The following is a 25,494-nucleotide window of genomic DNA, read 5'->3' on the forward strand; positions in this document are numbered from 1 at the left end:
ACACACACACACACACGCACGCACTAATATTCTTTCCACAGTCCAAAAGCATATATATACATATGCTGTATTTATTTTCCAGATGACAGGCCATAGTAATACTCCCTTTGAAGTGTCTGCTTGAAACTTCCGTGGCCTCAGCTGAATTGACTGCAGAGGTCAAGGTCATAACCCAGGTGGGACATACACCAACCGACCTTTGACCTCAGGCCAAAGGTGTCACCAGATGCTCAAAAGTGATAAAACAAGTCTGCAGTGTTTCCAAACGCAGCTTCAGGACCAAAAATGTATAAGAAACACCTTTATGACCACAGTAAATGCTTTACAATCATATAGAAGAGATATTTTTTTCCATTTATAAAACAATATGTGCTGTGATAAAATAACCACCAGAGGGCGGTAGTACAACACACTTAATATTTTGTGGCAGGCTACGCTGTCACACCCTCCATGGGTGAGTTTTGGCAACTTGTTTTTTCTCCTCCTCATTTTTTTCTTTTTATAATTTTTGTCTGAATTGCATATATTGAGAGTCCAAGTTGAAATGTTTGCAGCTCATGTCGGCATGCAAATACAACAGCTAGGCTTCAGTTAGAGACTGTAGGGGTCTAATGTTTTATTCACAGCACATCACCCATCAAGGTTTTAATATCAACTTACAGTAACTCTATTGCCTGAGGCACACAAGAGTACACAGCTTCACTTTTTCAATACACACCATAAGAGGCACTTGGGCTGTCTTTTTAAGCAACATTGATTTTTAATATCTCTTATGTTAATTGCTTCAGCTATAAATCATTAATTAGTCAGTTTTGTATGTACCATACAGCAGTTCTTGTCTGCACAGAGAAAAGACAAGCACACCATTAAATGAATCCCAATATTAAGGATACGTTACATGAGGGAATAAAAGTTTTCCTCATTACTATGCAGATGTACCAAAAAGGTATTTCAAGATCTAATCCGATCATCTACACTACACGAGCTCCCTATACCATGCAAGCAGCAGGGCATAGTATATTAAAACAGATTTAATGAAGCTAGCATTTTATGAAAAGACATTTATTAGATCAGTAGAATACATCAGCATCACCATCATCATGCCAAAAAGCAGCAAGAGCAGCACTTCATTTCCTCAGAGCCACTCCATGTGCACTACAGGTCCCCCACATTTTCTCTTTATAATCATGATCTTATCATATATGCACATTCACAACTGGTGTTTAACTTGATTTGTGAGCCTCACATTTCTTGAGGCTGGCCCCAGCTGTTTCTCATCTTCCTCTGTCTTGGCTTCCAAAAGCAGATGAAGCTCACAAACACACAATGTTATCTGGCATACTAATGTGCTGCAGAGTTGAACTGGTTACTGTTGTTCACTGGTCTGTGGCCATTTCAATCCATAGAGATTATGTTTAGTTCTTGTTTTATATCAAGTATACAATTTAGAGTCCTAACAGAAATAGTATGTACAGCTTTCGAATAATAACTACCGTCCACTAGATAAGCAAACAATTGAACTCTACAACATCAGACTGGTTATCAATGCCATAGTAAAACAGCAACACTACAATAGCACTGACATGCACTAGCACATACTGTCATATTTCTCAAACATATACCATAGTATTTATATTTACATGGTGTTCACAGCTACATTCCAGGTTTGTGTTTGCGTGGATATCGTTTAACATCATATTCAGAAAAAAGACTGTCACTGCTCTGTGAAGAATATGGATATGAGTCAATAAAAGGGAAAAATAAAAGTATAGATACTGGCTTATTGCTCAGTACATTTGATATGTAATGCATTTGACACTGAACAAAACTTGTGATACTGTACTTCCAGTTCTACTGCAGACAATACAGTTATTTGATTAGATTGGTCCTGCAAATCAACTTAATCAAACCAAATATTAACCTCCAGGAAGCCTCCTGCACATGAAAAAAAGGAAACACACAATGTACAGAACTGTTTATCAATAAATACACAAGTAAAGGAGACAAAGTGTACACAAGGTATAATTAAATAAATATGGAAGAACTCAGAATGAGATTTGGCATACTGAAACGATAGAGTTGGCAGCCATCCATATACTGTGAACTGACACTTAACTTTAAATGTTGAGGCTAGAAGGAATCTGATAACTACAAAAAAATCTAGGGGTAGGACACAGACATGTACAAAACCTCCTTGTTTACAACAGCTTTTGACAGATATTTTTTTAAAAATAAATTTCTACACGGGAAAGCAACATGAAGCAACTTGATAACTACAAGCATTCCCTTTCAGATGAGCAGATGTTACAGAATACAGTATTTACACATTTTAGTTACTTAATTTGTTTATTTTTTTAATGAATGATAAATGCTCCTCTGGATTTCTTGCAGTGATCGGGCATCGTGTCCTTTTGATGAACTTCATGTTGTTGTTGTTGTTGATGATGAGTCTTTTAATTTTCAAGACTTTATTCGTATAATCTCAGCTACTTTTGTTTCGTATTTCTGCAGCAGAAATTATCGGGTGTTTATCCGCACTGACAGTTAAAAGCATACCATGTAACTGCCACTGTCAGATCCACCTCCACAAGAGTCTTTAGGGTGGATATGTCACTCTGCAGTATTCAGACCGCATGAGCCAACTACGATAACATGCTCCAATGGTCTTGCGTGATACAACATCCTGATTCCTGCAGTCCTCCATACTGGTGAACTGTAAACATGGCTTCCCACACACAGAACACTCCAGCTGACACTTCAGGGTAGTATCTACTTTTTGAGGTTTAACTTTTCTAGTTCCATTCTTTGTGGAAGAAATCTGTGTCTCAGAACAGAGGATAAAAACAGGATGAGTTTACTGAATGAGAACTGAGTGTGGTTAAAAGTCTGTGCTAACAGTCAAGGTTTGTAAGTCACACACTGCGGGGAGCCCTCTCCAGTTCATGGGTCCTGCGGTTGCGACCCTTTTGCCTCTCTTGCAGGTGTTTCCACTTGGCTGCCAGCCCTTGAGCATGCATGTGGTTGCGAGGACTCGTCGCAGTCTTCTGCTGCTGTTGTTGATGTAGTTGCACTTTCTGTACCAAGTGAGATTTTTGCCTCTTGTGCTTCCTCTCCCGTTTCCAAACTTGCTCGCAGAACTCGTCCACACTATTTAGAGTTGGGTGATTGACCAAAGAGAGGAAGTCCCTGTACCACAGCCTTTGATTGGGAGTTTCTCTAGAAGAGGAATATTCATGGGCAGGGGCACTAGCTGCTTCTTCATCACGATGCAGAAGATCTTCCAGACGCTCCGTGTCAATGACCTCTAAGTTAACTTTTAGAACTGTCTGCATGAAGCCGTGTTCCACTGCCTGGCACAGATAAATGCCTGAATCCTTCTTGTTAAGTGCGCGAATCAGGAGGCCCTGCTCGGTGTGGATAAAGCGCTCCTCTGATTTAATCTAAAGAGTGAAAGAATCAGTGATGAGAGAGGCAGAGTGAAGGACAAAGAGAAAAAAGACAGAAAAAATGCATTCAGAATCTGAAATCTATTATCATATTATACTGTCCAAAAAATCAACTATAGTATTTGATTAAAAAAAAACAAAAAAACAAAAGGTAGGTGACAGGTATGTGATTCAAGGACAACCTGAGATAATAAGAAATATAACAGATACAGGTACTTCTACACCGGCGCACTGCATGATTGCAATTATGCAATTAACATTCAACAATGGTCTAGTTTGGCAGTATGTAATAAAATGCTGAGCAGGCCCAGTTGATTCTGAATTTGTATCAAGATATCAAATAGATGTAGATACAATGTAAGTGAGTTTGGAAAATAATGAGTTACTACGACATGGAGGGCTGGAGCCTCAGTCAGAAATTGCTGTAGATTTTTTGATAACCATAAAGCATTTCTGTAGGTGCAAAGTATTTGCAAAACGGTCAATACCTGCATCAGTTTTTGGGGGTTTTTTGGTTTGTTTTTTTACAGTATAATAGGTTTTGGGGAAAATGCACATGGAGTATAGATTTGAGAAATCATCTGTGATGAAAAGGAATGAGTCCTTTACTATACAGTGACTATATGGTAAGTAGAGTTAACATCAAAACACCAAATACATTTTAAGAGAAGGATGTTCCATCCCTTTAACGTTCCAGTAGCCAAGGAATACCAGCACTGATTTGACAGCATATGGTAGTTCAGTACTTTACTGAGTACTTAGATACTTAGTCTGGTTGTTTTATTGGGGGGGTTTTTTTGTCACCTGTGTTATGTGTTACCTAACGCAGTGTCTCTTTCTTTTCTTTATTTACTTCTATCAAGACAGACTGTATCCGAGTCAAACTGATCCAGATGCAGTCTGAATCTATTTTTCTGAAATGAAACACATTATGTGTGCTGTGATGAAGCCCACCTCTTGTTTGTGGTCATCCGTTGTGGATTGATACTGCCAGTATGTCGTAGCTCTCTGGGACTTTGGACTGCACTCCAGGAAAGTGCTGCTGTTCTCCACACCGTACACAGTTTTATCCTGGAGGGTTGACTGCCCACTTAACTCATCTGGGAAAGAAATGAATTTTGTTTGTGGCTATGTGATTTATTTACAGACAATAAGTTAGAAAAATTAACTGAAGGTTATTCAGTTACTGACATTCACAAAATGTTCTCCTTTCTCATCATGCTCAGTCACAAACAGCATATAAAGAGGCAGCAACAACAACAATGACATTTACTAGTCAATATCTGGGTTGTACATACAATTAAATATATACGCCACAATTTTTTTTAAGGTTTTTTTTTGTAGTGTCTGGTTAAACCTTGTCAACTTGGAAGCTTTTGCTAACATTTTCTTCTTTTGTCTATTTCAATTAAAGAAAGAGATGTATAATTAAGATAGTGAGTAAGTATAGTAGACCAGTCCTGCTTTTGGACTAAGTACAATTACAGTGCATTAGACTGAAGGGTTTGGCAACAGAAAGCAGACTTGGAGGATTCTTTAATGTGTTAATTACAAGCTTCACGTCAACTGACCTTAATCTTTAAACCACCAGAAAACACATAAAAGACGTAGATACGACACCACACACATTCAACTCTACTATCTTCTCCACCCTTTTTGAGCAGGTCAGGAAAGGCCAGTGTCATTTAAATCTGAAATACTTTGATTATAATTTGTTTTAGCACATTCTTTTGGATATTGAAATGTTATTGTCTACATTACAACATAAAATCTTAATTGAATGATATAAAACATATACATATATCGAAAAAAATACCATGGTGTTGCAGATCTGAGCACTGTGTGAGTGGGTCTCCATTCCTGATATCTTGCCTCCTTGTTCTCCTGCAAACACACACAGACAAAAAATTTTTATACACACACATATATATATAAACATTTTCCCAGGTCAAAAGAAGCAATGATTGCATGGGTGTGCTAAAGAAAATAGGTGTTCAGTCACTTTGTATGTGTGTGTGTGCATCTGAATGAGATTTGCAGAGATTTGCAGCTGTACTGGTGGCCAACACAAACAAATAAGCATCATTCAGCTTAAAGCTTAGCAGGAAAGCTTTAATTATAGGGTGTGTGACACAGGAATTCAAATTAATAAATCTTTCTAGCCTGTCATCTCTGTCGGTTTCACATGGAAAAGAGATAGAGTTTCATGTTTACTGTCAAGCATTACCATGAGAATATTTCAACCAACAACAATTTAAGCAACTATGGAGACACCAAAGCAAACGGAAAAATAATTCACCTTTGTTTCCTCATGTTCCAACTCAAAGTTTTTATATTGGTGCTTAAAAAATATTAGAGTCGAATATAACACAGGATGGAGCTAGAATTTAAATCAATAAGCCCCATGAAGCTATGAGTGGGCGGCTGCACAAAAAGCACAACCACACAAGCGCACATCAATCAGTCCACGTCTACTACAGCATAACCAAACCACCACCGAACCTACCTCACCCCTGGTTCACCCAGGCAGCCTCCAGACATCACTGACACTGGCTCTCATTTGCAGTCAACACATGAGGCAGTTTATATTTCTAGTTTTGTGCTAGAAACAGGATCCTGTACCTTCAGGGGATTTTGGCAAATACGCAAAGCCTGCACTAAAAGTGCACCCTAGCTCTAGTGCTGAATTGCGGCTACGTCCTCAGTCTATTCACATAATCAAGTTTTACCTCAAAGAAGTATAGACCATAGATTTAACCAACACAATTTATTAAACAATCATGATTAAAACCCTAACAGGACAACACTTGTGTTTTAAAAAAGCAAGTTGCTCTAATAAAATATGCTGTATTTATGTACATGCATGACAATATATAAAATGTTGTATGTGAATTGTGCTGTTGGAGTATCATTTCCATTAGGGTGAAAGTCAAGCAGGCCATTTACCAATCGCAAGGTCGTGAATGGATTCCTTGGCCACTCCAGTCTGCCTATTGAAGCATCCTTGGACCAGATACTGAACCCCGAGTGCCCCTGATGCCTACATGTGACTGTGTATGTAAATGTTAAACAAAGCTCTTAAGTATGGAAAAGAGTGTGTGTGATTGGGTGGATGAGGCTAGTAAAAAGCACTTTGAGTTCCCAGTTAGAGTACAAAAGTGCTATATAAGTACCAGTCCAGGCCATTGTAGGCAAACCTAAACTTGCTCTGTGTCTTACAGATCTGATTAGCTGCAACGTAAAAGATCTCAAGCAGCTTCAACACACTGGCAACATGTTAAGTATGACTGTGAAATTCACTACCTCTTAGCCATGGGAAAGTATCTGGAGCATTCTGTGCCATCCCATGCACAATAAGGGTCTCTTGCCAAGCAGCATTCAGCACAAGCCTTCCCATAAACCTCACAACGATGCAGAGGCATCTGCGAGACCCCGATGTCTGAACCCAGGTAGAGTTGTTGCTGTAAACAGAAAAATATCAAATATTTGTTATTTTATGTCTTAGGAGCTTTAGTTTAGCTACTAAGTCTGGGTGGGCAGTGTGGTTTCATTAACTACTTTTGGCTCAGATGTTGTTTCTCAATAAAGCAAGAAAAGAAAGATAGATACATTTTACTACAATTATCAATTATCCTGCTCATTTTGTCTCATCCTGCAATTTCAGTTGACAACCCAACTGTTGCGACAAACCCAACAATCAAGATTTTTCTGTGGCAACATGCTGTTGTTTAAATTGCGCAGACAAGCATGTCTTTGTTCTGTCTTTTTACCCTGAAGCAAGATGTGTCACCAATAAGAGAACGCTTTCTCAGGACGGTTTTTCAGACACACTTATATAAACAAGAGTCACTTGTTTGTCATGAATGTCTACAATATGACAGCTGTGTAAAGTTTAATCATAAGCAGTACTTTAGTCTCTACCTGTTTTGTAGATAGTTCCATAGCTGTAATGGCTGCAGGCTCCTGTAAAATATAATAAAACAAAAATAATTAAAAACAAACAACAGATCTTTCTGATTTGATATTCTCCAAAAAAAAATAATAAGGGTGATGGGAAAATAGCCTACTCTAAAAACGGTCATTTCTTCTAATAGGACTTCCTCTAAGTCATGCCAGGAGCCTCTGGGGATGGACACCACTTTCAGAATTGTTCCCGCATCTAGGATATAATGAAAGTACACATTTTAGGTTAATACTGCTTTGTAGTTCCAAGCGATTCCTTACTACAGTATGATAATGTTTAGTTATAAATTACATAAACTTTATACTTTTTATTTGTTTTACCTGTGCCTATGAACATAACATCGTAAAGGCCATCTTCTGCCTCGACTTTGTCCACCACTATCTGGGTGAACTGGTAGTCCACATCTGTTTTGACTATGATTGGTCGATTATTAATGGGGTAGACAGGGTTGAACATGGCTGGATGGCTTCTGGCAAACTGCACAACTTCATCGGGGAGGTCCTTTGTTGTGTCAAATCCACCAAATGTCTTGCTCGGGCACTGTGGGGGCAAATAAAAGTAACAGTGGAATAAACTGTTACATTGTTGGTTGTAAAGAAGCAAGAACTCACAAGCTTCAGTACATCCTCTTGTAAAGAGGATATTGTACTCACTGTGCCAGGTCGTGGATAGGGAACACGTCCCTGGAAGGGCACCCACTGATAGCTGGGCCCATCTCTGTGGGCGTACGGACCCAGGAACACTCTTCTGATGTCTGTCATGCTGTACATACACACAGCTGAACCTTTGAAGATGTTGCTAATAGAAGAAAGAATGAGACAGAAAAACACATGTAATTTTGAAGTTACAAATCATGTATTAAATGGACATGAACTACTAAAAACCATTTAACTACTTCAAATGAGCCACAGTACCTGGAAGTAGTGAATACTGCATACACAACTGGGCTCTTGGGATCTTTTGTGCTCATGAGAAAAACATCCTCTGAAAGCCAAAAGAAAAGGCAAGACGTAAAAAGACATTGTGCAAATATTTCAAATTAAGGAAATAACATGTGGAGGTTTGGGAGCGATCACTTACGTAATTCATCAAAGTGTGTGTCTATTCCATTATTCCCGGGCACAGAGCAAATAAGTCGAGCTTTCAAGAAGGTTGTCCATTTATTTACCAGACTCCTGTGACCTCCCAGGTCATTCTGTTGGACATGGCAAAATTTTTTTATTGTCTATGCTTAGTGATACTGTCATTTTCACTTTTTTTAACACTGTTTAAAGCATACTAAAGACACAATACTAGCGTTCATGTTATTATTATCATATTAAGTCTCTCTATTTCCTATTTTTTATTCAGTGAATGCACAGTAAACTCTCTGTACAAAATAAACTACCAAACAAGTCTAATAAGCATCCATGTTTGGGTTTTTAAAATGTATTTCTATATTTATATGTATATTTTTATATATATTTTTGTGAATAATGCAATTCTAAATGCTGTACAAAAAGAGGACAGCACATATTGAACTGTTTGTTCCAGTGCACTTCTTAATAATATGCATCTCTGTGCCTTACAGGGTAGTGTTTGTCTTCATGAACATAGCACAAAAACACAGACGCACAAAGCTCTGGCTCATAAAAATGGATTTCACTTTGTGTTGATTTATGACAGTAAATTATAGTGTATCCAAGACATGCATATGCTGGAGTTAATACCCCATTTTACATAATGGATGGCTTGTCTTGTGTTGAAGATAGCAGATTCTTGACATTCTAGATAATCAGGCAGTCATGAAGGAGGCATGATGTGCAGCTAAACAGGGGTTTGAGGCTGACATCGCTCACTGATCTGCAGTAAGCTTACTGAATTCCTGCTAAATGAATAAGAAATGGATTTAGGCTGTGAAATTTGATACGAGGCCAGTTCTTTAACATAACCATCCCCTGGAGCTAAAGGCCCAATAAGTGCCAAAGCTTGGCATTAGGATAACAGTGCTGCCATTGATGGTGTGTTTGCCTCTCAGGTTCTGGCGACATTTGACATTTCTCTCAGGTTTCTGTCTTCCGGGGCAGTTGTACCACGCAAAACAAAGCCCACTCTTCTCCAGGCTAAAAATAATCACAGATAACAGCTCCTGAAAGCTACCATTATGAAAGCCACTCAGACACCCGTCAAGTGTTTTTTCCAGATACAGGAGCTATTTCACATAATGCTGGTGTGAACGTGTGTGTGCCTTTGTCTCTCTGCTATTGTGTATATTGGGATTTTCCTTTGTAAAGGCCATCCTGCATATCCTCTGTGTGCGTGCGTACTTTGCAGAGCTGTCCGACGCGAGCATGTGTGGCCTTTCCAGTATGCTCTCCGTCTATAGCATTTTCTCTGAAGAACAGGTAGATTTTGTCATCTTCTGGGTTGTCACTCTCTGAAATAAGATGAATGCCTAAAAACCTAGGATCTGCAAGCGACAAAGACACACACAAAGTCAATGTTAGTTTTTGTGTTTCTTAATCTGGAAAAAACTGCTCTGTATCTAGTTTTAAACCAAGTGCTAGATATTGTGTGAGAGTTTAAAGATGCTGTGAAATAGCAGACATGTACTCAGGGACTTCCCTCTATAGAGCCTGAAAGGCAATAACAACACTTAATATTAAATTTCACAACTCCACTGGAGACAGGCCAGCTAAATGAATTATGTGCTTCTCGTTCTTTGTCTGGACTGCAATATTTTGAGCCATGAGCAGACAAGCTGCAGCACCTTAGCTGAAGCAGAATATGATGAATTGGAATAATATTAACTGGTGAAAAACAGTAAGTAAAACCTACATTTGAAAACTTGAGGTATGCCATTCCATCAACAGACATGCTATAGTTCCGGTTATTATAGGTATGTCTTGTATATTTTTCTATATTTTTCTTATATATTAGCACTCAGGGTAGTTTAATTTAAAGTTGTTTTAAGGTCAAACCCCTTTTTTTGTAGTACCAAACTGTGATAAATGTAAATCAGGTGATGATACATTGAGATCCATGTCCACGAGAAGATCAGTGACGAACTCTGATCATATCTATTGGAAGCTGAGCTCAAATCAAACAAAAACACAACTGGGATCAAAGAGTCAGCTTGCAAAATTAAAAACAAGAAAAGTACTGTATAATCAGAAGGGATTTTCCTCATCTCTCTCACCATTTAACCATCGGGAGTCATGCTGCTCTGTTCTGATTGGGTGATGCTTTCCAAGAGTGCGAAAGATGGCAAAGTCCCGCCCCATGAAATCAGCTGATGTTCCTGCATACAGTTCTCCATCTGAGATTAAGAGGAATAAACTGAGTTAGCTTAGTAATGTCAGATGAGAAAACAATCTTTAGAGATTTTCCCCCAATGATGAAGGCATAAAGGTCTGAGGGATTGCACAGGGGCTTAGCAGTATAGATAAACTTGGAGTCCTGAGAGAAAACAGACAGTGACAGATGTGATGAACATCAGGAGTGTGAAATTGACATTAACACCGTAGGCAGGGCTAAGAAGGGAGGAGAGAGAAGGATGAATGAATAGGTCAGAGGAGGAGGGACAGGACAGAGGTGTGAGATAGGAGGAGTACATAATAAAGCTGGTGAGAAAGGAAAGAGAAAAGGGAGCAGGGATTAGGGGTGATGGGCTGGAAAATGGCCATCTGCTAGGTTAAACACTCAGATGTAACGCAATGTGACTGGCAATGATTGGAGTAAGAGAGAAAAGGCATGCTCACATAGTTCACTTGCCAAAAAAATGAGATTCTATGCAAAGAAAAAACTCAAGAAAGTGTCACTGACCCCACACCCACCACTTAAATGATGTATAGTCACGGTGAAAAGAAGTTTACAATCGTGCCAATGAGGGGTTCCCAGTGCTTAAATACAAAGCTGGTCCACTTATAATGAATGAGAAGAATGCCTGTGTTCTGTTATTTGCTTTTACTTTGCACCCTATATATCTGCTGCAATGACAGAGCAAACCAGTGGGTGTATCTTAACTTACATGTTTTTATATGACCTCACTCTAACACACACAGACAGACAGCGCAGGGTATCCGCTCTTAAACTCACCAATTAGCATGGATGCAGTGAGCAGCTTGGGATCATAGGGACTCTTCCCACGGCCATTTTCCACGTGGGGCTCAAGTCTGAAAACACTGTCCTGTACATAGTTGAACAGACAAGCACAGAACCTTCAGTATATCATCAAGTATCAGCTTTTGGAAAAAGTAGTTTCCGTTTAAGTGAAAGTTTTCTGGGAAAGTCATTTTGCTGTCAGCATTTCACAACTTCCAGAACGGCAAAGCTAGAGAGACCACAGGATAGTATTTATGTTTTGTTTGTTTTGTTTGTTTTTTAGTCCAAACTATTTTGGAAATATTGCGACACGATGCAAAAGTTGTTCTTGACAAATACTTGTGTGATAACGTTAGACACTGTAGATATAATATAAATGTTAGTCATTATGTAAAATAGGTTCAGTTTAAAATATTGAAGCATTTTGAAATTTTTACAGAACAAGTATTAAAACAATAAATTTCATTTCTGTCTAACTCTGTGACACCAAAGGACGCCCTACAGAGGAATTTCATATTTTGTTCATGATTTCTACACACGAGATAGATGGATTTCCTGCATCTAATTATCTGTAAATAGCTGTTTAATGAATTGGAAATTCACATCAGTCAGACTCAGTGACATTTGGAGGAGAAAAGAGCGCAAAACCCTGCGTTTCCACCTCATTTTGCTGAATGAAAACCACTTTTTATGCACTTATATAATCATCTGTTAGAAAAACAATTCTCTAACCCTCATGGCCACTGAGAGCTTTAAATACTTATACTTGATATGTCAGGAAACTCAGCTTTTATATTCTAAGGGATTATGTGTTTGATAGAAATTGAAATTGGAAACTTCAATGGAGGTGTAGAGTGTGCCTGTACCTCTGATTTCTTGCCCACGTCCAGGTAGGAGCACACAGGGTGGAAGGCTCCTGTCCCACACACATAGACATGGGTCTGGTTGAATGGCTGCAGCACCTTCACAAAATTTGAGCATTCTCTCTGATGTAGCAAAGACAGAAAACAGTAAAATTATTATTTTTTTAAAGTGTCATTCAGAACAGAGTGTCATTCAGAAAAATCCAGTGCCTGCATAAAAAAGACTGGAGACAAAAACAGAGCAAAGCTTAAAGTAATCTGCTGTATTTCCCGAGAGAGTGACCCATAAACCCTGCCAGTGTGCCTAGTAATAAATCTGGAAATAAAATTAAGAGCCCACTAAACACTGTCATCTGATTCCGTTTTTTTTTTTTTTATTACATACTGAACTCAAAATTCGAAGAAAACAGTGTGTGTGTGTTGTTGTGTTGCACAACTGTATATGAAATATTGCATTGCTCTGCAGCCATATGCCACATTTCCTCATGTTCTTGCAGCACATGCCTGAGCGAGCCTGACCTCAAATAAAGCTGAATGTGTCACCACATTTTCACAACAGAAAATGTAAAAAAAATAGAATACTGCCGCAAATTATGCATGACTAAGTTATCTGGTTATACTAGGTCACGAGCAGGAAGCAGCACAGTTTTTTCTATGACCCTGACTGACCTGACATTCGCTGTGATAAACTCGTAACACTTGTGCTTTTTAACTTGTACTTGTCTGTCACACATATCAGACCTTCCTGCTTCTCATTGACTCTCCGTTTCATCTTGTTTGTTTTGATTGCATTAAATAAGATTAGTGAACAGACTCTTCATCTCCCATTAATTCTTACTCTCCTCCAACTATATAACACAGAGACCACCCCTCAGGATACCCTATATATCCATGACATAATGTTTATAGAATAAAATAACACAAAAGACTTTAGTACACTTCAAATCAGCCACACAGAAGGGCTGATGATCACTGGTACAGCTGATACACATCCAGCATTTCCATGATTTTACATTCCAGCCTTTTGCTTCAGGGCCCATTTAGAGATAAAATTCATAACATAGCTTACAGAGAGCAGGGGCACAAAGTTTCACCACATCACAAAAGCTATTCTAAAACTGCACTTGGCCAGACACAGAGAAATGTGATTTTTGACTTGCCAAAGCTCTGAAAGATGTACAGAGTTAAAAAAAAAAAAAAAAAAAAAGGCCCTGAATGTAAATGCCAGAACAACTTGGATTTGTTTAAGACCAGCTTTAGTTGGGAGCAAAATTTTAGAAAGTATTTTCATCCAGAGAACTCTATAATCTAAAATTATGAAATGTTGTGTTTTATCCACAACTATGCTACTGTAGGTTTCAATATATGAATAATGTGATTTAATGTATTGTTTCTGTGGTTTTGTATGTGCTAGTTTAAAAAAAAAAACAGTCCCACAGAAATTATATTAGTAATGTAATGGGATTGGGTGACACTAGTTTGTCTTATTTAAATTTGGCAAATTAGTAGTCTTTCAGCTTCAAAGGCCTCCCTTGAGGTTAGTCTGTCAAATATTAAAGCAGAAACAGAGGAAAAACAAAGCCCAATAACACTGGAACACTACTGTCTGTGATCCCTGAATATATGGAAGTACCGGTAGTTATTAATAACAAAGAAATGTTATACCTAAAAGTACGTTTTTATGGGCTAAAACAGATCTTTTAAGGAGGAGAGAAATTATTATGGTCTCAAATATGGCTCTGAGATTATTATCAGATCTACAGCGAGTCTTTGAGTTGTCCATATAACATATTGTCAACAAACTGCTTTAAATAAACTGAAAAAAAGAAAAAAATCTCATATAATCTATGATTAAAATGCCATATAAAAAAGCTCATATAACCCCAGTGTAACTCCAAGGGTGATTTGCTTTGAGACCTGCAGAACTGCACATTTTTCATCGTATGAGAGAACAAAGACATTTGAAAAAATTAGTGGGAGTAGAGGGGCAAACCGCTGACACCCACTTAAAAGGTGGATGGTTTTAGCTCTTACCGAGAGATCTTTTCCTGCCCACTTGCATTCATCTCTTCTGGTGGAAGAAGCTGGCCAAGGGATCTGCAACATAAACACAGTTCCTGCACATGTTAGAAAAGAATTACCCCCACACAAAATCAATTTTACAGAGTCAGTCGAAAGAGGAACAGCTTGTGTGCATGGATGTGTATATATGAGAGTTGAAGGGGTCACATTGCGATTTGTTATCCACTTTGTTTCGGTTTATTCTATTATTCATCCAGGTGTGCAGAGAGCAGCTTACATGCCTGGCACAGTGTGTGATCGTGTGCAACAGCCCTGCTCTGAAATATTCATGAGGCACTTTTCGGTAGAAACAGAAAAGAGATTCCCAAGACACCTGCGCCCCTGCCTGGCACTCTGGATGGAGATGCACGGATACGAGCGAGGTAATAAGTCGGTCAGAAACAGCAAACACACACGGAGTCTGTCGCAGAATGCATGAAACCAGTCATGCAGTCTATAAATTATAGGCTTCAGCTACCTGTGCAAACTCTTTGCTGATATTGAGAAGATTAAAAGAGAAGATGTGGTCCTTGGCTCCAACTACTAGTCTTCCTTTCTCCTCATCCAACAGGAAGGTGTGGTAAGCCGAGCTGTTGGGTAGGCCTTCAAATGTCACAAGGTTGTTAGACTCCAACATGTCTGCAAAGAAAAAATGGAAAGAAAAGCAGGAATCAGCATAAAATATTCATCGAAATAAAGGGTTTGTGGATTTGTGTTGCATGAAAGTCAAATCTAATTCTCCAGATCAGTATATTTTTCTGAAATTCTATTACATTTTCAGTATCTTTTTGCTTGACCACTTGCATGTCTTTCCATATCTTAAAATCTTGCTGCTATACCTCTATTCCCCACAGCTACACTGAGCCAATTTAATCAAATGATATTGAGTTGTTTGTGCTTGTATCACCTAAGAATGCTGTTTCCATTTTTATCAACCCCTTTTTTTCACTTCTTTATATGTTTTGATTTTTTACATAAATGTTATTGCTTCCCCTTTTCCTTCACAAATTGCTCTCATAACTAGAGACTATACAGCTTGGCCTAGCTGACAGATAGTTTAGAGCCTCTGCCAAGCCAAATTGAACTCGGCAGGTAAAGCCAAATCTGGGAGCCAATAATCAGACAGTCTGCGCTGAGAAGTGACCTTCACCAAAGCAGCCAAGCAGAACTTTGTACACTCAGAGTGGAAAACTGTGGAGCATTTATAATGTCATATTACTCTGCTAATATTTCATAAACCAAACTGCAAGACTACTCTAAACCACATAAACTATTAGCAGACTTTATTACAGGCTACAGCTCACGTTTTGGAACTTAACGCAATGGTCTGCCAAGTCTAGCAGCGACATTTGGTTTCCCAGCAGAAAGCCAGACTTGACACAAACACTGAGGATCTAATTACTGTAACGACCTCTAAAGGTGGCACTATGACTGTAGTATTGTAACACCTTTTGTGTAATCTGTGTAGATACACACACAAACACATGCACATATTAATTCTTTCTCCTTCTCACATTTTGTTCTCACCAACAAAGTCCAACCACACCATGGCCCCCCTCCCATTGACCACCTACACAAAAGGACAGAGAGTTATGGGAGCAGAGGAGAAATGGTGCCTTCCTCTCTCACTCTCTCTTGCTTTCTCATCCTCGGTGAGGCAAACAACAAAAAACTCTCATGAATGCTTTAGCAGGGAGAATGCCCCTTCTCTTAAGTGTGTCAGAACCCAAGAGAGTGAGAAGACACAAGCTAGAGGGAAACTGGTACGAGAAGAAAAACATCAAAGAATAGAGGGCATTACACTAAATGCTTTTAGGGTGTTTTTCTCAATCATAAATTCTAATTTTATTAAGATTTTTTAGGTTAAAACCTACATGGTCATGAATATTGTGCTATGGAATCTATACATTATTTACCATTCACCTAGTCCAAGGCTGCATGGGTTCGTACAGTATGAAGTGTAAGTTTAATGGAAACATTACCATATGTGTATATGTCTGAGATATTTGCCTAAATGCAAATTCAATCAATATTTTGTATCACAGAAGAAGCCAGATGGCTGACATTAAGGGGGTTTGGAGGGGTGGATTTATGGGTATACTCTTGATAGGGGGGCAACAATATCTACATCACAGGAAAAATAGATTGGTTTGACAAACTGACCGACAAACCTGTCCAGGCCGTACCCCAGTTGGGATAGGCTATCCACCAACACGTGCTGGATAAGTAGAAGAAAATGAATGGACGAATGGTTTGAAGAATTTAAAATAGTATTAAAAGGTGCTGAAAGACACCTGTGAAAAAGAAATGCTACAAACAGACAATCCAGTTGCCTGTTACATGAAGACTTACTTGTCCTTATGCGATTTTGGTTTATGTATCATGGCATTTTTATAAACATGTGCCTAATTCACACACACACACATGGACGCGCACATGCACACACATGCAAATAACAGTACTCATTGGATGGTAATACAAATAGACTGACACCCTGTCATTATCGCTGTCTCTGTAATTTCGTTTGTTTCCTGTTCCTTAATGCAAACTGTGAGAAATTTGGAAAAATCATAAATAATAATAAACTAATCTTTCACTCCACTCCCCACTCCACAGTCTTATTAAAAAAAATCTAACCTTGATCTAACAGTCCCATGAGTTTCCATTAAATTATAGAGAACAGATATTTTCTGGTGCATAACCAACTGAATCTAAACCCAAATGACACAAAGCTTTAATACAAACCACTGTGTTCAACTTACAGTCATAATTATTTGTTAAATAAATGCTTTTTGTTGCAGTTTGTGAAACATATCTTTGTAAATCATTTGTTTTCTCTTGCAAGATTGATCTAGTTGAATTTTATTGAACATATTATTTTGAAATATTAGACATTTATTTCATAAACACAGTTGGAAAGAAGATTAAAGTCATAAAAAAGTACAGTCGAGCCCGCTCTGTAACCATGGTGAGCAACCATTAGCTGATCAACTGTAAACTCTGCACTGCACAGTAACATCTGCCTGCTACCTCTGACCCTTTTTTACCTGTACCGTAGACACATTCGTGTGGGGGATGACAAAGACAAAGTCAAACCAGAAGATGAAGACTTATTCTCGTTCTCAATGTAAAAAAGCACAAAAGGATGTCCTTGTTATTTGTCATTAATAATTAGCAGTAGGAAAACTACTCTTCACTTTTCCCTAAACCACATCACTGTTTGACAGCAAGGGGAATGGCATCACAATATCCACCCACCAGATACATACAGACACCCACACGCACACATCTTTGGTTTGTGGAAATTGTCTATGGGAGTCGTGTCCATGGCAACAGACCATTCAACAGAGACTACAGCTAAGTTATTAAAAGCTAATCATCCAGAGACAGATACTCTGTGGGTATTGTGTGTGGATCTGTGTGTGTATGTATGTTTATAGAGCATACTGTGCTGTGTGTTATTGGAAAGAAAAATGTGTTTACGAGCCACACCGGAGGTAGTAGCCTATACATGTCTGAACTGGTGTCCCCTCAGGTCAAATTTATGTATACATTAAACGGCACTTGTTTTTTTTTTTTTTAATTCTTTCCTGTTTAGAGTTTGATACTGTGCTATACAAAAAATGTTTGGATGCAGAACAATAGAACAGCAGCGAGAAAGAGACAGACATGCAAAAAGGAGAATCAGAATCAGAATACTTTATTGATCCCTGGGGGAAATTATTTAGAATGTGTGGCCTATTAGAGATTTTATGTTACAACTGACAGATAGATTAGTTAAAAAAAAAAATAATTCTTGTTCCTCCAGCAGTTTTCTACTTCCTCCTGCTCTCTCTTTTTCTTCCTTAACATTGCTTGGTAAAAGACAAATGTACTAACTATTCTCTTCTGGGTCAGGGACGGGGAGTGCAAAAGAATGAGTTAGGGAACTGGAAAGCAAGCAAGTAACAGACACAAAGGGAGAGCGAGAGATGGAATAGATGCGAAAAATCAACAGTCCCATGTGAGACTGATAAAAATAAACTCTTTTACCCTACATTCTGTCCACCTTTCTCAACTGGAGGGCATGTAGAGTGTTATCTAAGTGCTTCCTAAGAAAAATACACTTCTTAATAATAACCCACACATGGCAGCATAACGCACTGATGTTTGGCCCCGGTTCAGTAGCTTCACTGATGTTCCTTACTCGCACGACTTGTTGTATTGTTGTACACTGTCAAATCCCAACATATCATATACACTCTCCAGGTGTATACAGTTACTGATTCACCTATGCCCAAGGGTAAAAAAACACAGCTTCAGTCAAGAAATTTGCTCAGTGTCAAACAGAAATGAAGGCAGACACTTAGTCTTGCTTTATTGTTGTTGGCTGAAAGAAAAATGGTTTTGAACTTTTTCTTTTTTTGCCAATGAAGTTATTTATCAAACTTGACAAGACTGATTTCTTCAGAGCTGAACAAAATCAAATGTAGTAATATGTTGTTTTTGTAGTTAGAACTTTGCAAAATTAAATTTAAACATTCAAGTAAACATGAAAACAAATGCAATTCTGTAGAATGTAGCATATTGTAGAAAAAAGAACATAATTTTAGTTTAAGCCGATATTTTCAAATCCGATCTGGGTCACTTTCGTATGTGGTATTGAATCCCATACATATCTGATGTTTTAGAAAGCAACTGCTGTGTGAATGGTCAGGTTGCATTAAATCTATCTTTTACGTCACTGTCACAACACAGACGCCAATTATCAGCGCCGGAGAAGACATCGCGAACACTTCCTGGCCATCCAGTGAAATTGTTGGGAAGACAACGTTGGAGAAACGTAAACATTTTATTTGTACTGTATAATCTGAAGATTCTGACAGAAATCTGCAACTATCCTTTGAAGCACCGCTCCTCTCTAAAACAGCAATAATGATAATTATTAGGCCATGTAAATAACAAAATAACTTTATAACTTAAAGCAAAATTGGGAAACGTAAAGTCCGAAACAAGTCTTTATATTAAGGGCCATCAGTCAAACAATATTGTTTGCTCTGGGTCTAAACAGAGCGTGTTGTGTGTGACGTCTTCTTTTGCGCATGCGGGCCGCTTTGAGGGTTCACACTAGAGCGCGTTTGCTGTCGCATTTTATTTGTAGTGTGAACAAGCAGACAAAAAAAATCGGATTTGATCAAAAAATCGGAATTGAGCATTAAGACCTGCAGTGTGAACGTAGCCTAAATTACCTGCCCAACATGTCTTGAAGTTCTCCAGAGGCCTGGGAATGAACTAATCATTTGATTCAGGTGTGTTGACACAGGGTGAAATCTAAAACCTGCAGGACACCGGCACTCGAGGCCTGGAGTTGCTTACCTCTGGTCTAGCTGATAAATGATTTAGTTTTGGAACTGCATCCAGAAATATTGATTAAACAGAATTAGCAGCCACTAAACTGATTCTGTGACTCCCTTCATATCACTGGAATACTAAAACCCAAGCTCTTCCTCTTTCTCTTAGTCCATTTTGGTTTCTGAGACTTTCAACACATGCCCAGTAAACTGAACGAATGGCTTGTCTTGGTCACCCAATTTGAGTTTTCTGCATGTTTTCTGTATTTACAATTTAGAAATAAAAGGACCCCAAATTACTAAAATATGAGCAACTTCAGACCCTCCATGTTCATACTGATAATTCCACACCCTTTTAAGATGGTAGTTACTTTGTAGCTCTATATCTCACTACAGACACATGTAAGTCAGTAGACACAGGAAATTTTGCAAGCAGACATCTTCCAAGTTAATCTTTCAGATATAGATTAAGCTAAATGAACACTGCAGAATAAATCATCCAAATCCAGTTAGAACAGAATACTGAGAACATTCAACTGAATGTATGGGATACCTTCCATGGCCATTCAAGGCCAGTCAGAGTTTATATTGTACACACCCCAAGAAACCCAACTCCACTCCGAAGATTCTTAACATGCTTATGGATTAAAGGCCTTTAGGAGAACTTCTCCATTCTCCAACTCTGATTAAAAGTCACACCACAGTGAAAACAAGAAAAACACCATTTGAAAAAAACAGATGAAGTATGAATGCTGAAGAGATATTTTGTGGTTTTGAAACTAAATGGTTTCTAGTGTAGCATCATTTTTCAGTTCTTTGCTCCTTTTCTGTCTTGCTATCCAAAGCAGGACTTTGTTGTGCTCCTCTGAATGCATTTGCCTGTATGTGTGGCTGCAGATATGTGTATGTGCTTTTGTTCAAGCCGTTGGCTCAGCTAAAGAAAGGGGTGGACAGGTCGGGGGAAAAAAAGAGTACTTTTGGCAGAACACCCACATTCTATAAAACTCAAGTACCTTCTTTTTTTCTTTCCCTGGACAGTAAACAACATGTGCTCTGCTGCTTGTGACCCATAAACTTGAGAGCCATATGTTTAATCCCTAAAGGGCCCATTTACCCAGAGGGTGTGAATCGATCTAACATCAATTCATGCCAAAGTATAACATATGTAAAACATTCATGGTGCTTTATGGTGTTGCCGGCACTGTAGGTCCATGGCCTTCTACTCCTACTTCTTCATCATCAACTAGTCACTTAGTTGTTGATACAGTTGGACCTCAGCTCATGTTTAGGTAGCCATGGGGTACCACTGTTATCTTTCCCCTGCTCCATTGCCCTTGTGCCCCTGAACCCTTGCTTTTAAAGATCTGTTGGAAGTTTCAGCAATGTGTATATGTGTGTGTCTGTGTGTGTGTGTGTGTGTGTGTGTGTGTCTTGGGGTGGGGGTGGGTGGTAGGAATTGGTAGGTGTGTCTCAGAGTAATTAACTTTGTCCACTGGGGGGTTCATACTGTGGTGGGCCAAGCTGCTGTATAGCTACACCATTCCAAGATAAAACTTTCATTCTACATTCAAATGAATGAAGTCTGCAAGAAATCCCAAAACACGTGCCAATGTGAGACCTGCATAATCAGATGCATCTAATTTGACCATAAACAGATTCACCCCTTGTTCCCGGAGACCTGTAGGGGTCAGGTTTTCTTCACCTCACAGAGCAGTATCTCACTGATCTGACACTGCTTCCTCAGGACTGGACAACTTCTCAGACTGTTTAGGCAGGTACTGCTCTTTAATCACCACAGTGAACAATCTGATTTCCTCCACGAGTAAATGTACTTCACCTACACAGGGGTAATACATAATTTATATTATGGCATACATTATTCATAATTCAATAATCCCATGTCACTTGCCTAATGGGACCTACAGTGGATAATGTTTAAATTTTTTCTGCAGTATTACAGGAGCAATGTTTCAACCACAGTGCAAGCATGAAAATGATACCTGCTCACTCTCCTATTATTAAGTGCATGCTAAGCACTAAATACAAAAAATGAAGCACTGACTCCTCATATGGGAGAGGTGCAAAATCCAAATTAGTACTAATAGAAATAATAATTATAGAGGTGACTGCAAAAAACAAGCTTGCCAGACTGCTACCTGAGGATCTAACTTGAAATAGAGATATCGCCACATGGGCGTGTTATACCAGTCTGACAGCATGCGGTTTTAAATGACTGATACCCTCACAGGTATCATTTGCTATCTACAGATGGTCATGCATTTATGTGCGCAAGTGAGCGAGCATCGTTGCATGTGTGTGCATGTGTGTGTTTATGTATGTGCATACTTGTGTGTATAATTATGGATCCCCCAGTGCTGAGCGAGAAACATTTCTCTTTGGGAGAGCCATCTGCTGAAACAGACCTGCACCATTCATCCTTAGTATAATTGCCATGCAGGAGAGAATTGAGTGGAAAAATGACATTTAGGAAAAAAGGAAGCAAGAGAAGGATAGATGAAGCTCAGTTGCAGGGGAGCCCATATCTGGCACTACTTTTATTTCAAAACTGACAACAGCAGTTGATCAAAACAAGGACAGAGAGGCAGAAAGAGAGAATGCATTCTCTAATAACCAGTTCATTTATGCATGTGCATTAGACTTGAGGACTTTTACTAACAAGCTGGCAAAGTTACCTTACCTAATTTTATTAAACTGTTTTCTTCACTGGATTTATATCATATAATATGTTTTATACTCATTCCTATTTGTTAGTCTCAGCTGATTACTGAGTCAAGACAGAAATATTTTTAATGGTGCAAAAGCTTTCCATGACAACACCAGAGTTTCCCGGCTACAGGTAAATTAAACATAATTGGATATAAAAAACTCCAAATAGTATGAATGCAGGTCTGTAAAAAGACTGAAACCATATAAAACAAATATGCACAACCCTCTTAAAGCCAGAGCCTAAACCTGATAAGTCATAAAGTTTACAACCTTGTAAAGAATTTATGTACTTGTTGTTTAATTTATATATATAGCATTTTCAGAAGTAATCATAACTAAAGCCTCATACAGACATCTAGGGACTCACAGTTACTGAAACTTTCTATAGACACTGCCTTTTTTCAGTCGCTTGACCAGCACACTATACGTGCTGAAAGGATTGGAACCTGCGTAAGAAGGAGGTAAGAGTCTAAGACATAAGATCTACCTCAGACAAAAAATTGAAGGGCAAATCACTTAAAATAATAACATTTGAAGACAATAAAAACTCACAAACGCACCTTTATAGGAGAGTTTTAGCCGGGGGACGTTGTTCTTGGTCTGCTGGGCTCCGCTGCCCCCCGTATTGAGCAAAGCCACCCCACACAGCAGCATAATGCTGCCCCGGAAAAAGCCCATGATCCTGGGGCTATAGGGGCCAGAGAGTCCTTTAAATACCAAACTCCAGTGCCGAAAGTCTCAGATCTGGTTTAAGTTCTGGTAAGAAGAAGAAAAAAATTGTTTTCCAATAATTGTGAAAAAATGCTGACGGGTCAGTCCAGGCTGATTCACAGCAGGTCTCGTTCACTGCCAGATCCAAAACCCTTTCCTATTCCAGGGGTCAAAAGACAAAATTAGAGTCCAGCTCAGACCTGCAAAGCAGAGTTGGGGGTTATGGGTCAGTGTTACTGCAAGTGAGCTTCCCACACCGATAAGTCAATGCTAAAGTTAACCAAAGTAGGCCCACACTAAATGCTAGGAAGAGCAAGCAGGTATGACTGCCATACTTTTCTGCCCTGGTACCTGACCAGTATGTAACCCAGTGAAAACAGCCATCTGCATTATCTACCTCTACAGCTACCTTTAGCTAAAAAAAAGAAAAACAGTTCCACTTTGTTTCAACTGTTAAGCCTGTCTGCCGGATAATCATAATCTTTAGTGGCTTTCTCTTTTCCTGTCCACTGTGATCCTGTCTGCCACTCTACCTAAGACTCCTCTAAACTAGTTCAGCCCCACTCAGCACAGCTCTGCCCTGTCCCCACAGCACAAGGCACACAGTGCAACTGAGAACAGCTGAGGCAGACAGCGCAGAGTGAGCGAGAGACAGCGAGAGAGGGAGTGAGAGAGAGAGAGGAGAGAGATTGAGAAATAAGGGGAGTGTGGTGTAGGCGGGAGAAAGTGAAGAAAGCATGAGAGAAATGAAAACTGTGAGTTGGATAGTAGAGAAAAGGTTAGGGCAAGCCAAGAGGTTATGAAGAGTGAGAAAATAGCAAAACACAGCTGATTATTACAGTGCAGTGTTTTGAGCAAACTGCTTTGTGAGAATTTTCTTAAATGATTTTTTATGCTTTGTTCATTTTTAACTGCTGTATTTTTATACAGATAAGACTTTTAGATTAGAATAATATGGCATCTTCAACACCTTACAAAAATAAGCCCTGGTTCAATACAGGTGAGCGCAAAACTGTTTGTAGATCTATTACCCTTTTGGTCAAACATGGCATTATTTATGCCCAAACTTACATTTTAGATAATCCCTAACTCTTTTTATTTTACTTATATTGTCTTTTGCAAAAGGTCTGTACTTATATTTTTACAGTTATCACTCATGGATGTATGAATAAGTTGTTGGTTTTTTTTGTTTGTTTCTTTTGTATAAATCAACCAAACCCTCTTGCGTTGTTCTTGCTATCTTTCTCTGAGAATCTACAACATGTTAAAAAGCATTCGTTCATTTTATAATCAGTTTCGCAGGCAGCCAGTTGTATAATACACTTTTACATACTTATATCCTCTTTACTTTGTGATTTACATCACAGAAGAAAACCACCTACATCATTTAACTGGATCATTTGTAATATGTAACATCATCAGCTTCATTTGAATCAGATGATTCAGTCTGATGATGATGATCTGATTAGTGATGAAGATGTGATTGCAGTGTTTCCGTGTTTAGATAAAAACAATATCTATGAACAAACAGATACAGATACCTCGTATCACGTCAGTCTGATTAGTGATGTCACAACTCAGGTTTTACAAATAAAGAAGAGAAACCAAGAATCCAAATGAACATCAAGCTAAACTTTTGACTTTCTTATAGAATAAAATATGGAAAAAATACAAACCTTTGAAAAACCTATTGGTCCTAGGATGGAATCCAGGGATTTTACCGAGGTGGGAATAAACTTTGACACTATGAGCAAACATAGCGTCGCGGTCTTGGTGAAAAGCTGTTTACGTCCCCCAGAAACAATGCCTAATGTACATAAACACACTTTTCAAAAGAAAATTTTAAGGGCCAAATTAGCCATCTAAAATAGTTACTTCATTTATTGGTCACTCCATCAGAGACTGAAGGGGAGTTCCCTGTCTTTTCTTTCAAACCATCCCAAATAAGATGTCACTCTCAGTCTAAACAGCAGGCCCTCAGTGAGCTGATTCCTTCTCGTGGTGAATGATAATGACTTTGGTGGCAATAGTGTGGTTAAGACCTTTAACAGGCTGTATCCATCTGGATAAAGAGCCATCAGACAGTGGGAGGAGAGCTGAACTAATCCTGTAGTGAAGGGATGGGCCTCACGGTTATGCTAATGTAAGCTGTTCTCCAGTGAGAACACTAGAATCTATGGGGAACAAGTGTCACGCCAAAGCCTGTGCTTTGCAAACAGACTGGATTAGAAGCTGGAAGAGGCAGATTCTCTCTCTCTCTCTCTCCTTTTTTCTACTGGGATTGGCAGTGTTGATGTAGTAGTTTAATA

At 38.8% G+C, this 25,494-nt stretch overlaps 1 protein-coding gene across 1 annotated transcript; it reads right to left on the reverse strand.

Moving 5' to 3' along the window:
• Positions 1-606: 606 nt before the first annotated feature.
• sema3ab (sema domain, immunoglobulin domain (Ig), short basic domain, secreted, (semaphorin) 3Ab) lies at positions 607-23,836 on the reverse strand. The gene is made up of 17 exons (XM_005729862.1): positions 23,035-23,836; positions 14,896-15,056; positions 14,391-14,453; positions 12,360-12,479; positions 11,488-11,578; positions 10,589-10,708; positions 9,717-9,859; positions 8,491-8,605; positions 8,325-8,394; positions 8,064-8,208; positions 7,731-7,950; positions 7,514-7,605; positions 7,368-7,409; positions 6,750-6,907; positions 5,263-5,330; positions 4,401-4,546; positions 607-3,440 (listed from the first exon to the last, which is right to left on the reverse strand). The coding sequence occupies exons 1-17, from the start codon at positions 23,150-23,152 to the stop codon at positions 2,913-2,915; spliced, it is 2,400 nt and encodes a 799-aa protein (XP_005729919.1). The 5' UTR covers positions 23,153-23,836; the 3' UTR covers positions 607-2,912.
• Between the last annotated feature and the right edge of the window lie 1,658 nt (positions 23,837-25,494).

Source organism: Pundamilia nyererei, unplaced genomic scaffold (assembly GCF_000239375.1).
Source record: "Pundamilia nyererei isolate P.nyererei 1_Seehausen unplaced genomic scaffold, PunNye1.0 scaffold00035, whole genome shotgun sequence".
Classification (NCBI taxonomy): Eukaryota; Metazoa; Chordata; class Actinopteri; order Cichliformes; family Cichlidae; genus Pundamilia; species Pundamilia nyererei.

What these genes read in the sequence shown, in the direction of transcription:
- sema3ab (XM_005729862.1), bottom strand. Translation starts at nt 23,152, where the DNA reads ATGGGCTTTTTCCGGGGCAGCATTATGCTGCTGTGTGGGGTGGCTTTG. An exon ending in TCAGCAAAGAGTTTGCACAG is followed by an intron (nt 14,454 to 14,895) that starts GTAGCTGAAGCC and finishes TTTATGTTGCAG; the next exon opens with ATCCCTTGGCCAGCTTCTTC. An exon ending in CACTGCATCCATGCTAATTG is followed by an intron (nt 10,709 to 11,487) that starts GTGAGTTTAAGA and finishes TCTTAATCTCAG; the next exon opens with ATGGAGAACTGTATGCAGGA.